The 17,711-nt window shown below is 25.4% G+C and overlaps 1 protein-coding gene across 6 annotated transcripts; it reads right to left on the reverse strand.

Moving 5' to 3' along the window:
* Positions 1-447: 447 nt before the first annotated feature.
* Positions 448-15,870, reverse strand: LOC100204684 (E3 ubiquitin-protein ligase MARCHF1). Of its 6 annotated transcripts, none has more exons than XM_065814007.1 (6): positions 15,848-15,870; positions 14,602-14,684; positions 14,112-14,144; positions 4,642-4,881; positions 4,175-4,270; positions 448-940 (listed from the first exon to the last, which is right to left on the reverse strand). In XM_065814007.1, exons 2-6 carry the CDS (start codon positions 14,626-14,628, stop codon positions 593-595), a joined length of 744 nt encoding a protein of 247 aa, XP_065670079.1. In that variant the 5' UTR covers positions 14,629-14,684; positions 15,848-15,870; the 3' UTR covers positions 448-592. The 6 variants fall into 6 exon arrangements, with proteins under 6 accessions (XP_065670079.1, XP_065670078.1, XP_065670081.1 ...); XM_065814006.1 differs by lacking the exon at positions 15,848-15,870 and adding an exon at positions 14,855-14,984; XM_065814009.1 differs by lacking the exon at positions 14,112-14,144 and having other exon boundaries at positions 15,848-15,869.
* Positions 15,871-17,711: the final 1,841 nt, after the last annotated feature.

Below are 17,711 nucleotides of genomic sequence, written 5' to 3' on the forward strand. Positions count from 1 at the left end.
TATACTATACTATACAATATATAATATGTATATATATGTAATATGTATACACATACATATAAATATATACAATATACATATACGTGTATGTATATATATATATATATATATATATATATATATATATATATATATATATATATATATATTTATATATATATATATATATATATATATATATATATATATATATATATATATATATATATATACATAAATATATACATATATATATACATAAATATATACACATATATATATACATATATATATATTTATATACATACATATATATATATATATATATATATATATATATATATATATATATATATATATATATATATATATATATATATATATGTATATGTATAAATACATAAATATATACATATATATATTTATATATATTTAAATGTATGCACATATATTAGAATATATAAAAACCATTCATACTCTAAATTACATAAAAATAAATTAATGTAAGAATAAAAATAAATGGAGTATTAAGTTGATTTATACTTTTCAGGAAAAGTCTTTATTTTTAATAAACATGAAAATCCAATTTAACTGTTGGATCTTAGTGAAGTCATTACACAATATCTTTTTCTTCAATTAATCGAAGTTTAAATTTCTCTTTTTCTATTTCTGAAACATTCTTTACAAAAAGTACACGATTATAAGCCTTTAGTCGCGTAAATAAATGTACATAAACTTTGCACTGAACATACATAAAAACAACTCCACCGATGAAGCCAATAGCTACAACAACAAGTTTAGTCCAAAATGGCCATTTTAAATTACCTCCCTTAACTTCTTCTGCAGTGCGATCAATAAGGACCCATAAAGACCAAACAATACATGTGACAGCCACAACATGAAAAGCAACCGAACATAATATTTTGCGACGTTCGCCATGTGATAATTCTAAACGCTTCCACTAAAAGAAAAATAAAAAATATATATAAAATAACTTTTAATTGCTTAAACTATTTAATAATATCAATTTTTTTTTTAAGATTAACACCCACAGTTCGACACTTATGTATTAAATTAATTTATTTGTGTCTTTAAAATTAGTAAAAAATCAAGGAGTTTCTTATAGTTATTTTTCTAAAATTTAAACATTAGAAAAACCGTTTGACACAAAGTGATTGATTAAATAACATTTTATTCAAGAAGAAAAAGGTTTTTTATAGAGAAAAAAAATTCTATACTAAAAGAAAACTTTAAATGTTAGATTTAAAACAACTTTTATATACTAAAACCAACTAAAATTTGAAATTTCATGAAAAACCCACAAATAAATAAATTAAAGAACATTTGTGGTACCTTATATTACTAAGAAATCAATTCTAGTTGTACATATTGATAGAAAATACAATAAATAGTGAATTGGAGTTTTTAAAATTAATTTTCAAAAAATTGGAAATACACTGGATAACATTGATAAATAAACATTCAGAATAAATATTATAGAATATAAATTTTTAATTTACTGCCTATGGTCTACACCTGTGTGTTTAGATGGGTTTCCATCATGCAATTTTCTAATTTAAATGCAACATTATGGAAAACTTTAAGCAACTTTTTTACAACCAAGTAAAAATCAAGATACATCAAGATCAAGTGTTTTTACACATCAAGACCAAAAGTTTTTTAACCTCATTTTATTTAACCTCAATTTAATTGGATTTTATATTTAAATTTTCCTCCTCCTAGCGAAGTTGTAACCATGATTACAAAGCCTTACCTGCCTCAATATAGGTAAGTTTAATGTCATGACCAGGATAAATATTTAAATGATATAATGAACATAAATATTTTAAAATAAAGAAACTAAATTTTCAAATGCATATTGAAACTGTTTGTCATTTTAACAAGCTTTATTTTGTTTGTTTAAAACCAAAAATTGTTTGATAATTTTACAAGTGCATCAACATGTTGCGAACGCATTTAGATATTTATATTTGTATTGCTTCAGATAGAATATCAAAAATCATTTTTACATCATGATCAGTTTTTCTAAACAGAACTTAGAATTACACCTAACTCATTCAACTGAACTTAATACAGTGTTATTTGGAATGGTAAACTATTTTTATAACAATGAATAGCCTTAAGTTTGCTTGATTAACTTATGGATAAGAATTAAAAAAGGGTGTGTAACTTATTGGAATCCAAACTAACATTATAATTTATACTTAAGTTTTAAAGGATTTCTATGATTCCTCAATACTGTTAAACTCTTCTAACTCCTTACACTCAAAGGATCATTTAAATCAAACAAATTCCTTGGTACTTCAAAGTTTAATATTTAAGATTGAACTCAAATAATTCAAACAAATTCCTTGGTACTTCAAAGTTTAATATTTAAGATTGAACTCAAACAATTCAAAAACTCTTGTAGTTCAAACATATTTTGAGACCCCCTCAGGACTCAAATAACATGAGTTTAATTTAAGACCCCTTAAAGATTCAAATTGTTGATTTTGATTGACTTTTTGTTGAACTATTGATTGTTTTCAACTATTCTGTAACCAAATCTTAATTAAACTTTATAATTAGGAAAAATACATTAATCGATAAAAGATAAATAGAGATTAAAGATAAAATAAAATTGATAACCTCTTTGTATAATTAATTGCTTTTTATAGGTCCACATGTGCAGATTGCACAAGGGTGGTCTAAAGTTTACATGATCACACATCATATCATTAAAAAAAATTTAATAGTTCACTATATATTTTTTTAAATAATTTAACAATAATTGGACTTAAACAATCGTCAGTAAACAGACTCAAGCAGTCAACAATAAACAGACTCAATAAACAGTAAATAGCAAGGATGTGAAGTTAGAGTCCAGGATCCGGAGTCCCTATTTTTGCCTGGAGTATCAGGAATCCATTAAGGACTCTGAAACTCTGGTATTTTTTTTTCAAAAGTTATCAATGTTATCAAGAAGAACTGTCTTGTCACAGAGCACAGTAGAAGAGCATTTTAACCAGAAACTTTACATCTCCTTGCCTACTTATTTCCAATCTTATTTATTTAGCCAGGTTCAGCATTGGTTTGGAAATTGTTAATATGCAGATGTTTTTGAAAGCATATTAAAAGTATCACCTGCAAAAAACTTTTTCTAATATCTGTATGGTTTTTTGATGAAGTATATATTGAATTAATTTCTTATTATAACTTTATAATATAACTAGTAATTAATGAGGCTAATTTAAAAACTTTGAATTATTTAACTAAACCTTTTTATAATGTTATGGCCTTATGATTTTAAATAAAATTGTTTAGCAGTCATACATGATTTCATTGCAATATTATTTAAAATGTAAAAAACCTTCTTTGAAATTTAAAGAAATTTTTTTGCATAAAATAGTAATAACATTTTACAGTATAAATAATGCCTTTTTAAATGCATATTTAAGAGATTTTGAAAAGTTCCTAAAATGACTTAAAATTTAATAGATTAATGCAACAAATAAAATTTCACTTTTCATTTTGACATAAAGTTCTTGTCGGTGAATAAAATAATTATAAAAATTGGTGCATCTGAACAAGATTTAAAAAAAAATAATGTATGGGTGTTTACCGATAATTTCATTCATGCAGTATTTAATGCCGCTTCATTACATTAAGAAGCATTTAATGCTGTGTTATGTGCAAACCCTTCAACAAAATGAATGTGGGGTATTGGAATGTTGTCATGTGAAATGTGGAGTTTTTTCAAATTTTTTTTTCAGAGTTTTGATATTCTTATTAATTTTTATTATTTAGTACCTATGGGACAAACTAATTTTTGCATTAAATTCATACAAGAAAATTTGATAATATTACTTTCAGGATTTTCTCATCGGTAAAGACATCAGATAACAAAATCAAACTATTTGAAAAAAAAAAAATTCTATATATAGTATAATGGACTCCTTGTGCTCCAGAATTGGAGCACAAGGAGTCCATTATATCTGACTTTGGAGTCTGGAGTCCTAAAAAATTACCGAAACTCAATCAACAGTAAACAAAATCAATCAACGGTAAACAGATTTAAACAATCCACAGTAAACTTAAACAACCAACAGTAAAAAAAGATTTTTGAAAGACATTAAGCATTATAATTTCCTTTGCTTTTATTTCTCTTCTAAAATCGCAATTATGCACTGATTACCTTTTCTTCTGTCTTGTAAAAACCCACAGAGATCTGTTTTATCAATATCAGTAGATTCATATCGCTGTCAAAGTGGTTTTTGAAAAAATCTTCAAACTTTATTATCCCACAGCGTTTTATATAAAAAAATACAATAATTATACAAAAAACTCAGTAATAGATAAACTAACTTTTTCAAGCCAAAACTAATATTGCTTTGATTTATTTAAAATGGATTCTGGATACAATTAAAGATATTTTTCAAAACTTTATTCAATTTCCAAGTAAAAGACAGTAAGCATTTAGCTTACTGTATTTTAATTGGAAACAGAAATTTTATGAAGGAGTAAATTAACTTATTAAACAATTCCATTATTAATTTTTTATTTATTATTTTTATTTATTATACAACAATTCCATTAGTAATTTATTAAAAAATAATCTTTCACACATACACACACACACAAGAAAAATTACATAATGGTTACCTTTCTTATTGGACTGGTTGTGGAGTCAATGTTAAAATGATACTGACATAGTTCGCAATTTTTAGCACCAGTCACTTTAATCCATTTTTGTATGCAACTTTGATGAACGTAAAGTAATGAACCTGAACAAAGGCATGGAGAAATAAATCCATCATCTTTTGTTGATTCACTGTGACATATTTTGCAAATTTCAACAGCACAAGAAGTTCCAGAGCGAGTTGATGGGCTTGAAGTATCCTCCTATTATTCATAAGTTCATTTTTAAAATATTCAACAAAAATGGATTGGAAAATGATAATATAAACACCTTACAATAACCAACAACAACAAAAAAAGTATGGTCTGCATCATAACTATCATCATGAAAATTATAATTATAATCATCTTAATGATGATTATAATTATACATCACTCATAATTACCATTTCCTAAACTTATAATCTTGTACATCTACTTTTTACAGCTTGTCATTAGCAATTATTTTTTTTCCTCAGCCTTACTTTTTCAGAAGAAAAAAAAGAAAGTTTTCTTAAAACTGTTATTCTTTACTAACACATGTCTCTACCTACTATATATTTTTAATATATAAAAAAAAGGGTCACAAAATACTCTAAGCGTAGAAAGTATTCCTCTGCCACCAATCCTTACTTGGGGTGACTTAATTTAATGTTTTTTAATGAAGGATACTAAAGTTTTTTATTCAATTCTCTAATACTCTTTTTTATAGCACATTTGATATGCAATGAAAGTAAAGAAAATAATTGACATAGTAAATCTCAATACAATTTATAAGAATCCAATGAAGTAATAACTACTTTAATGAATTTCTGTGTTAAATTCACATATATATATATATATATATATATATATATATATATATATATATATATATATATATATATATATATATATATATATACAGCAGCAAAGCTATAAGATTGTTAATGCATGTACTGAAGCCCCCAGTCGCAGACTATTTTAGTATGATGTCAGAGTGCTTATATAAACATGCATTCATAGTTATATATATATATATATACACACACACACACACACACACACACACACACACACACACACACACAGACACACACACACATATATATGTATATGTATATATATATGTGTGTGTGTATATATATATATATATATATATATATATATATATATATATATATATATATATATATATATATATATATATATATATATATATATATATATATATATATATATATATATATATATATATATATATATATATGGGGCGGATCCAGGATTTTTATTGACTTTAGCAAAAATACCATGAATATTTTTTGGTCTAAAAAAAAAAAAATGTCCTCGCTTTTCACATTTGCCGACAGTACGTAAAGTCTAAGTTTGCCGATTGTACTATATGATCTACATATGCCGATTTGCTGGTTTAAAAGAGCTAAATTTGTAGACATAATGAAATAAAATTCATTGATAGAGAGGGGGGGGGGAATCACACAGCATTTGTGTCAGCCTTGGATGTACAGTGGCTTGTTGTGATACATGAGGTCCCATAACACTGCTTTCTTCTTTACGCGACGTTAAAATTATCTAGTTAAAGTGAATAATTTTTAACGAAATGATAGTTTACTTGTTTTTTATGACTTTTAATCATGACTAAAAACCTACACGAACCCTTATCCTCAGTCGATGTATTTAAATTTAGTTCTTGGTATTCCTATTGCCAGTCAATGTATTTATGTCAAATAATACACAAAGCATTATCATAAATTTATCTATATATTTAAATTAACAAAATATTTGTGGTTGTTAAAATGTTTTGGTCTGCAAAAAAATTGGAGGTTGATATTTGAAAATGAAAACGACAAATTTAATCTAAATTTGTTTAAAATTAAATTTTTTTATTTAATCAAAATTTGTTATAAAACACATACTTTATTTAATGGCTTACCTTATAAAATATCCGAAAATTAAAACAGACACTTCAACAATTTATATAAATTTATAAGAACAATTTATAAATATTTTCATACTTTTAATAATATACTTCATAACTTCATTACAATAAACTTCTTGTCAAGTCATGAAAAAAAGAAACAGGTTTCAATCAAATAAAAAATAGTAATTAAACGTTTCAATAAAAATATATTCAATAAATAAGGAATGCTTTTAAAATCCCAAAATAGCAAACTCCAGGCATATTACAATTAACAACGATACAATCTACAAATGTCAGCAAATAATAAAAACAAGTGTCAATGAATAAATGCCAACCTAACAAGACAAATTTAATATGGTCGTTCTTTGTTTAAAACAACATAGTTCTTTGTTTGATTTGGGTGTAGAAAGTTCTCAGTTTTTTATAAATAAAATATAGGAACGTATATTGTGACGATAACACTCAATTTCAATTAAGTAATGCATTAAAGCATAAAAGTATTGAATATGGAAGTCAAATAAACTTTATCTTTAATCATAATCATTTAAACTTTATCTTAAATTGAAGAAAAGCCATTGAACAGTATTGTCAAAAGGACATTTTAATCCACCTATTTCAAATGATTTTAGATATTGACCAAAGTTTAAAAAAATAAAACATTATACTGGCAAAATTTCATATTCGTTAAGCAAATCATAATTTCAAAATACATGTTAATGTAAACAAGAGACTTCTTTGGTTTCGAAGAACACTTAAAAAATGTCTAACAATACTTTTCTTAAATTTCTAAATTCTGTTTCAAGTAGTTCTGTAACAAATTTTCCTAACGTAACATATTTGTAACAAAAGTGTTACTCTTAATAGCATTTTAATCAGATTATTTTTTCACCTGACTAATTTGCAAAACGCCTTGTGACATGTGTTGATATTTTATGCCTGTTTTCTAATTTTTTTCATGCATAATGCTGTATCACCAAAATCCAAAGCAAACTTTCTTTTTTTGTCATTTACATCTCTGAGGAAGCTTTTTAATCATTATTGAACCGAAAATATATGCCCACACTTTTTAGATTAAAAGTTTTCCATTATGTGAAAGCAAGTTTAATAAAATCACCAGTCTTGTTAACGCTTGAGATAGTAGAAGTTTTAGGTTGATTAAGAAGAACATTGTAAGTATTATCAGAAAAAAAAGGTTTTGCTTTTTGAGCCCATTATTTTGTATGTTTATGATAACGTGGATAAAAGTCAAACAACAAAAGAGTTCTTTCTGTAGTTAACCAAGGTTTTTCATTAAATGCTAAAGTTAGATTTTTATCACATTTAATTGCCTTTGAATTTGATCACATAAAAATTAGGAATTTATGTTTACAGGTTTTAACAACATTTTCAAAAGAAATTTAGGACCATCAAACATATAACTTGTATTACAAGCTATCATAACAACTAAAATACTTTTCGAAAGAGAATTTATATCAATGGTTTTCCCAAAACAGCAACTTCCTGATACAATAACATTTTTGTAACATACACCTTGTCAAAGGGAACAATAGTTCCTAGTAGAAATTAAAAAAAAAAAGTAATAGAAAGTTCCTTTGATACAGTTTTATTAGACAATTCTTAAGGGAATCGTTGAATAAAACTGTATTGTAATTTTTAATTAGAGCTGAGCCTTTAATTTTGGAAGATTTATGATATTTGTGCAGATTCTTTAAATACTAGTCTTTCCATCTTGATTGGAAATGCGTCAATAACATAGAAAGATGTTTATTACATTGATTTATATCTATATATAATAATCATTTTTGAAACATAATTTATATCATTGGTTTTCCAAAAGCAGCAACTTCCTGATACAATAACATTTTAGTAACATACACCTTGTCACAAAGAATAATAGTAGTAATTTCCTAGTAGAAATTTCCAAATTAAAAAAAAGTAGCAGAAGGTTCCTTGCAATTTTAGAATAAACTAAAAATCTATCTGAGAGGAAAATTGTGCATTTTAGTTAAAACTTTTTGAAGTTTTGATGTCAATCAGATCATATAATAAAGTGTTGCTAGACGTTTTAAAACTCGCATTAGGTAAACACTCTATCCAACGTGTTTTCTTCTCTTTGTCTCTGGGGAATCTGTAAATTTTTTAAAACGTTTTTAAATCGTTTGACTTCTTTAATGATAAATAACTCGTAGAACAGCAATAAACACATTTCACCATTTTTCATAAACATAAACAAATTTCACCATTTTCATAATAGGCTAAATAAATAAACCAACAGACGGTGCTATTTAATTTAGTCTTTATAATTATAAAACCTCTTCATTTAATGTTAGCTACTCACTTTATTAAAAAAAGTTTAATTAGCAGAGAGTGGATATTTTACAGAATTACTGTCTTTGCTACACAATTATTTTTTTTTTGCTACAGGTTCTCGCATGATGACTTTTAGTCACTACATAAGACCTCTTTGTTAATAAAAAGATTGGACGTAAATAGCCTCAATAGATAAAAAATTATCGGGGGTATGTATAGAGTTGTTTCAAAATATGACAAATTGACTTTTGCTATAATTACTTCAGTCGGTTTGCCATTTTATTTAACTCCCAATTCAATTTAAGTTGATAAGCTGCAAAATGTTTGACATTCTTTTAAAAATTTATGGGCATGTGAGACAAAACCCGATATAAACATGGATTTTTTAGTGAAGCATTTCATTTTTCCGAATGAAATATTTCCGTTACATAGTCAACTTGGCTCAGATACAGTTTTGAATAAATTTTTGCAGCGCCACATTTTGATTACTTGTAACCTGCATATCTTATTTAAATTATTTTTTTCTTTTGCATTAAAAAAAAAAAAAAATGTATATAAAAAAAAAAATAAAAAAGAGAAAAAAAACTGACTGTAGCATTTGCTACACTTGCTAAAGCCTAGATCCGCTCCTGTATATATATATATATATACAAGGTTTTTTCTTAAAATTAAAAACAGAACTTTAAAGGATTTTTGAATTAAAATAGTTTTTGTTATATTGAAATTATAATTTATTAAATAAAGTATAAAGTATTTTTTTTATTCATTTTTACTGTTTTTATTCAACTTATCTAAATCTGTTTAAAAAAATGGTTAATAATGTATATTTGATGGAGTTTTTTTTTTAAATTTTACTTATAAAATTCATTTTCGAACCAATAAGCAATAGTTAAATTTGATAGTTCAGTCATGAGAACAACACTAGAAACCACTTTAATATTTACTAAAAATATTGTTACACCTCAGATTTAAAATAATATTACCTCAGATTTAAAAGCTCTTTACCACCAAAAAAAAAATTAAAAAAAAATGCTTTTTTGCAAATAATAAAAAAAATCATGCTTTACAAACAAAAACAAATCAATCACTAGAACTTAATCAAAAAGATTTTTCATTAAATAAAACTGTACACAACTAAACAATATTCAAAAATTAGAAATCTATATTTGACAAGTATTTCTGTGTCTCTGCAACGTCAGCTCCTGTCAAGCATATCTTTTGTCCTTCATAGAGCTCGTATGTCTGGTTTGCTGCTTGAAACTTTGATGTTTCTTATATAATATGTAATAAAATGTACTAAAGTATGTAAAAAATGTAATAAAGACTTATAGGCTATATATTGATAGCAGTTATGACTTATAGCTATAGATTTATAGTGGTTATGACTTATAGCCTATTATCCTAACAACTAGTACCAACATATCTTTATCTAAAAGATGTTAATATTAGTTGTTAGTATTAAGCACAAAATACATAAAATTAAAGAATTGAAAGTTTTAATTCTTTACTTTTATGTACTTTCGGCTATTTTTCGGCATTCATATATATGTATGACTATATTTTCTTATTGACTTCATCGAATTGCGCATAACCTGGTTTAATTTCACAACATGTGGTTTTATTGTCACAGCACTTGCTACCTACAGTTTTGTTAATAATTGGCTTTAATGTAAGGTTAAAATTTAAGTCTTTAATCTTCAAAATATTTGCATACACCTTGGCCTTAAAACTCTTATTCTTGGCCTTGACCTTGAAACTCTTGGCCTTGGCCTTGAAACTCTTGTCATTGTCCTTGGCATCGAAATTTTTTGCCTTGTTCTTGGCCTCAAAACTTTTGACCTTGTAACATATGGCCTTGTTAACAATTCTGTATATATATATATATATATATATATATATATATATATATATATATATATATATATATATATATATATATATATATATATATATATATATATATATATACACACATATATTTAAACAACTTTAAAATGCATTTTACACAATAGAGTGCTCAATGTTCTTAAAAGAACAGAGCAATTATATATTTGTAGAAAATCACTTAACAAAATTTTTTTTTCATTTTACATGAAATTTTGATGAAACACTGTAAAATGAAAAAAAAAATTTTGTTAAGTGATTTTCTACTAATATATATATATATATATATATATATATATATATATATATTATATATATATATATATATATATATATATACAGACATATATATACACAGCTATAAATGCATGTTTAGATAACATATCCGATGTCACACTATAATAGCCTGCTGCTGGGGGCTCCAGTACATATATCAACTATCTTATAGCCTGTCGCCACAAAGGAGTGCTGCTACATTAACTATAGGTTTGGGCTGCAAACTTTTCTTTTATTATTATTCTTTTTTTTTTCTTCTTTTTTGGAAAAATTTGTATGTTATAAAGATACACAATGCTGGTAAGCAATGGCTGATCTATATACACTATATATATATATATATATATATATATATATATATATATATATATATATATATATATATATATATATATATATATATATATATATATATATATATATATATATATATATATATATATATATATATATATATATATATATATATATATAATTTTCAAGAATTTATCAATTTAACACTTTGAAATTTGTTAAGATTTAATTCTTTATTGATGCAACTGAAAATGCATTTTTAATCTAATAAACTCTGTTGTTAAAACTTATAACAATTATAAAAAAACATATATTACATATATTTCTTTTGTACAAATAAATAAATATATATATACATGTATATACATATATGTATATATATACACATATATACATACATATATATGTATACATATATATATATATATATATATATATATATATATATATATATATATATATATATATATATATATATATATATATATATATATATATATATATACATATGTATGTATGCATGTATGTGTGTATGGATGGATGGATGCATATGAATATATGTAAATACACAGAGCCAGCTCGTGAAACATATTTTATGTGTGCAAGAATAAATTAGGCACCTTTTAGATTTAAATTCTAAGCTAGCTTGCTCGCCAAAAATATATATTTTTAATCATAAAACAATATATACTACAAATAAAATAACTTTTTTAACAATTTTATTGATTATAAACATATTTTTAGTTAGAAAACAATACACGTCTAACTTTAGATTTTGCAAAATTTAATCTTTAAGTATCAATATTTACAGAATCAGCAATTTTGTTTTCAATGGAAATTATTAATAAACCATTTAAACGTTTTTGGCCCATTGTTGATTTTAAATAGTTTTTTATTAATTTTAAATTGGAAAAACTAAGTTCCCCTGAACTCACTGTTACTGAAAGTGTTAATAATATTCGTAGGGAAATAAAAACATTAGGGAACAGTTCTTCAAGCTGACTATCATAGATCCATTAAAGCACAGATTCCGGTGATTTTATCCCATCTAATTTCCGTGATAACAAATTAAGTTCCAGAAACAAATACCCCAAATACACATCTTTTGATTCACCATGAGTCAATACTTTTTCCAGTAATCTGCATTTATTAATTATGTCTTGTCCTATTTTATCAATATCTTTGATATCATAAAAAAACTCGAATAGTTCTATTGTACTTGAAAAGCTTTCAAATCATTCATTTATTGATTCTTTAGCTATTTTAAAGAGAACATCAAAAAACTGCTTTTTGAATTTTTGGTTTGGTTGTATATCACCATCTTCTACATAAGGTTCATCATCAAAAAACTTTTTTCTTTTTCTAGCTCTTTCACGGAAATAGAACTGGATTCGTCAGTCAAATTTGCATCATTAGCTAGAACTTTGGCTTTTGAAATATATATTTTGTAAGAATCTTCAGTGTGTTTATTAACAAAAAAATTGATAGTTTTCTTTAATACATTTGCAGCAGTCTTCACGTATGCAGTTTGAGATAATAGTTTGTAATAGTTTGCTAGTACAATTAATTTCAGTTAATACATCATGCCAAACCACAACACCATATATGAATTCAAAACTGTCTAGTTTTGATGCAAGTGATTTAGCAGTTAATCTAGTAATAGAATCTTTTTCAATGTTAACAACTTCTTTCAATGCACAATAAATTTCTTTTGATCCAAATTTTAGAGCACGAACAGCATTCACATGACTTTCCCATCTGGTAGTACTTAATGACTTTACTGTTAATTTGCAACATTTTGATTCAAAATTTTTCCAATGCTTTGTAGTCGCATAGAAAAATTATACATAGCTTGAATTCGTGAAAAAAGTTTCATAATTTCTAAACATCCTTGGACTGTATCCGTAACAACAAAATTCAAGGGGTAACAGTCACAAGGAATATAAAAGGCTCGTGAATTTATAACAATTATACACTTCTGTACACAAATTTTTTTATCTTTCATATTGGATCCATTATCATATATATAAAAATAACCAAAACAAAAAATGTGTAAAAATAATTTTATAAATAATAGACTAACAAGGAGATTTGTACTTTTTTTTATAAAAACATTCAAGAAAATGTTTTTAAATCTGGAAAATAAGATGCAGATATGTCATTCACAACTGACAATAGAAATTTAAGGTGGGGACCTATTTCAGTAAAACTTGCATCAATGTCGGCTGTCTTGTCCAGAAGTAAACTTAAAATGTAAACTTTTGTCTGATTGGTTAGCAGAAAACATCAAAAAAAAACTGATTGGGATTGGACAAGGACCATAACTCAGGTTTTACAAAAATGAACTTAGTACCTTTTGCATTTTTAGTTATAGATCTAGAAAGCCCTATATATTTTGTTTCTAAGCAGAATTTTAATTTTGTGCCTTTTTAATGCTGCACCTGTGTGTTTCGCACACTTGGCACACGCTACAAGCCGGCTCTGCACTTACATATACATACATATATATGTATCTACATACATATACATACATACATACATACATACATACATACATACATACATACATACATACATACATATATTTAAATTTTTTCAAGCAAAGTTATATTCAAAATTAAAACCTTTAAAAAAGAACTGTTACTACTACAATATTGTAAAAAAAAATTGTTTTTTTTTTTACATTCCTATAAACTTTGATACATTTATAAAAGTAAAATATAAAAAGTAAACAAATTTTAAGTATAAGACATTTTATATAAAAGTTGAATACCTGGGTCTTTTGGTTAACTGTAACCATTATTAACTATAATTGTTTGTAAAGAAACGTTTAGAAAGATGCTGTGACTACATTTTATACATACATATATATGTATCTACATACATATACATACATACATACATACATACATACATACATACATACATACATACATACATACATACATACATACATACATACATACATACATACATACATACATACATGCATCCATACATACATACATACATACATACATACATACATACATACATACATACATACATACATACATACATACATACATACATTTAAATTTTTTCAAGCAAAGTTATATTAAAAATTAAAACCTTAAAAAAAGAACTGTTACTACTACAATATTGTAAAAAAAAATTTTTTTTTTTTTTTTACACTCCTAATAAACTTTGATACATTTATAAAAGTAAAATATAAAAAGTAAACAAATTTTAAGTATAAGACATTTTATATAAAAGTTGAATACCTGGGTCTTTTGGTTAACTGTAACCATTATTAACTATAATCGTTTGTAAAGAAACGTTTAGAAAGATGCTGTGACTACATTTTCTATGAAAAAAAATAAAAAAATTTCATATATTATGAAAATACCAACTACCAAATATAAACTTGTTTAAAAAGCTTTAGTTTAAAAAACGTAAAAGATTATAACTAGATTTTTACGTTTTTATTTACAACATTAAAACTAGTAACAATAATAAAAATATGGCTAAGTTTACTTAAAAAAAAAACTTGTTTTCTACATTCGACATAAAAAAATTGTGAAGTTTAACTTGAAAAAAAATCAGATAGTTAGTGACGACTAAGTTTTTTCGGAATAAGAAATGAAAGGAAAAAATTTTAATTCTAAATATTTTAACGTTTCAATGCTTTGATACAAAATTATTTATTTTTAGAACATCTTTGAAACGGAGAATAAGTCGACGGTGAAGTTTTGTTTTGAAATTATATTCTTTTCATTAAAATTATATTCATTCATTTTACAGATCATATTATCAAAAACTATATATTAAAAATTTCTATGGTTTTTTTAACATCATCTATAGAAACATTGTGCTAGTGAGAAGCGTTTTTTTAAATATTCTTTGAAAAAATCTTAGATAAAATATTTGCGAAAAGACTCAAAACTGCTCCGGAGAAAAGATAATTTAAATTAATTTAACGACGACGGAAAGAGTTTTGTAATGCACGCTGTTTAACCCTCCGGTAGGCAAGGTAACAGGGGTATTTATAGTGAGAGGTAAATGAAAAAATCTTTCAGACATAATGCAGCCTCAAAACATTTATATGGTCATATAGGTTTGAAATAGGTAGTATAGTAAAGTTTAGGAAAAGACTTCAAAAAAATTCTTATTACTTCTTAGCGCTTAGAGTTATTATATAAGCAGTTTTTGCAGGTGGATTTACGAGGTTTTTTAAAGAGTTAAATATTTAACTATTAGCAAATCTATTAGCAATGCTACGAGGTGTAGACAAAACTAAAGAACTTCTTTAAACTGTAGACAAAGCTGAAGAATTAGCTATTTTGAAATAATATTATCTTAAGATTTTGGAACTTCTACTATCAGTTTTTTATAATTCTTCAAGAATTATAAGGAATTAATACTATAACCCCCAAAATCTTGAGATAATACTAGTTCTAATCTGTTTTTTTATCAAAATAACTAAATATATTAGATATTAACATTTTACCTACATATACTTATTCATACCTACATATCAGCATAACACATTTTTTCCTTTAATTTCTGATCTGAACTCGCTTAACAAAGTTATCTGCTATTATCTATTAATAAGAAAGTTTGAATAAGTCATTAATTTGTACGTGCATTTGAACGGAAGTAAAGTATTTCAATTTAATCAAATAGAAACAATAATAATAACTCAATTAAAGAGCATAACAAACTTAAATAATTAATGTTGCAACTTAATCCGCTGGTGACAATTTTATTTATATTTAATTTCAGTAAGAATTCCTTAATTCGGTAAGAATTCCTTAACTTCTTTTACCAGTTATTTTTTTAGTGAACATAAATAAAATAATTCCACAAACACAAACAAACAGGGTCGCCGAGAGGTAGTAAATTTAATTAAACCGTAATAAATTTAAACCGCGGCCCTCGGCAAGATATCAAAAAACCAGCTTATTTTGATGTTTTTGGTATAATAAAGTTGTATATTGAGCATTTAGTTTAGCATTTGTGGTTTAAAAAAAAAAAGTAATTTTGGAATTGCTTGGTTGCATACTATTTTAAAACTTAAACATAAAAAAAAGTATGTTAAGAATATTTATTTCATAGACATTAAGCACTCCAATTTCTCTTAGTAGTGGTCTGGCACTAGCGTATTTATTTGCGTTTAATATCAAGCGACTTGCTCATTCTTGCATCACTGCTATTTGTGTCCTTCATCAAATACATACCAGACCGCAATTAATGCTATACCAAATTATACGTTAATGATGGCAAGATTATATGAGTTATTTACGTCAATTAATTTTCCCTTGATCATAAAAAACTACAAGCGGACATCGACAGCGCTGTAAATTGGTTGCAGAACTGTTTTGTGAATTTCAACTTTGATAAGTGCATAGTAATGCAAATTGGTTGTTGGAAAAACCAATTAATAATACCATCATATGAAAGCTTGGTGTATAACGACCGCGGAAAAATTCTGCCGCTCTAAAGCCGTGGCTTTAGCTTTAACTAAAATATCGAACCATGATAAGCAGAAGACTTGTCTTAACAATGAAACTGAATTTTTTGCAAAGCAAACGATGATAGAAAAATTGTAATGAACCTGGATATGTAGTTTTTCTTGAAAATATGGGTGTAAAGTAACATTACTAGAAATAAGAACGCAATCATTAACTTATATAATTGTAAATGCTTTTAGTTTAAAATTATGTAGGCTTATAGGGGCGCCTAATTGCTGCTATGCCCCGAGGGTCATATAAGCTCTTGGTCACCCTGCAAACAACATTTTTGGAAGAAGATTGTATTGATCTTATCATCAGAACATTTTACAAGCGTGTGTACATAAACTACACTAGTACATAATCAACAAAATAAAATGTATTTTACAATAAAAGTTTAAGCAAAGTATATAGTTGTAATTGAAAGCAGGGCCGTCCCTAGGAGGAGGGGGCGTAGATGATCTCTTACACCCTTTAAGATAAAAACTTTACTCAAAAATTTAGATTTTAGATATATTTTAGGTTTATAGTATAAAAGAGCTTTTAAATGTCATTATTGGAAAGGAATGAGTTAATGACATCAGCAAACGTGATACTCGTTAAATTTGAGGTTTTATTTAGATCGTTTATATTAATTGAGATAGTGGTCCCACAACGAAACCTTGTTGAACGCCACATGAAATATTTAGAAACTCATTTGGATAATCTTTGTTTTGAAAACAAATTATTTACAATTAAATAAATAACTTCTTAACTATTTTAGAACTTTGAAATATATTCCATAACAATTTAGCTATTCTAGCAAAATTTCATGATCGATAATATTAAATGCTTTCGATAGGTCGATAAAAACGCCTAATGTAAATTTAGGTTTTTCAAAA

The sequence above is a fragment of the Hydra vulgaris genome, chromosome 12 (genome assembly GCF_038396675.1).
Source record: "Hydra vulgaris chromosome 12, alternate assembly HydraT2T_AEP".
In the NCBI taxonomy this organism is placed as follows: Eukaryota; Metazoa; Cnidaria; class Hydrozoa; order Anthoathecata; family Hydridae; genus Hydra; species Hydra vulgaris.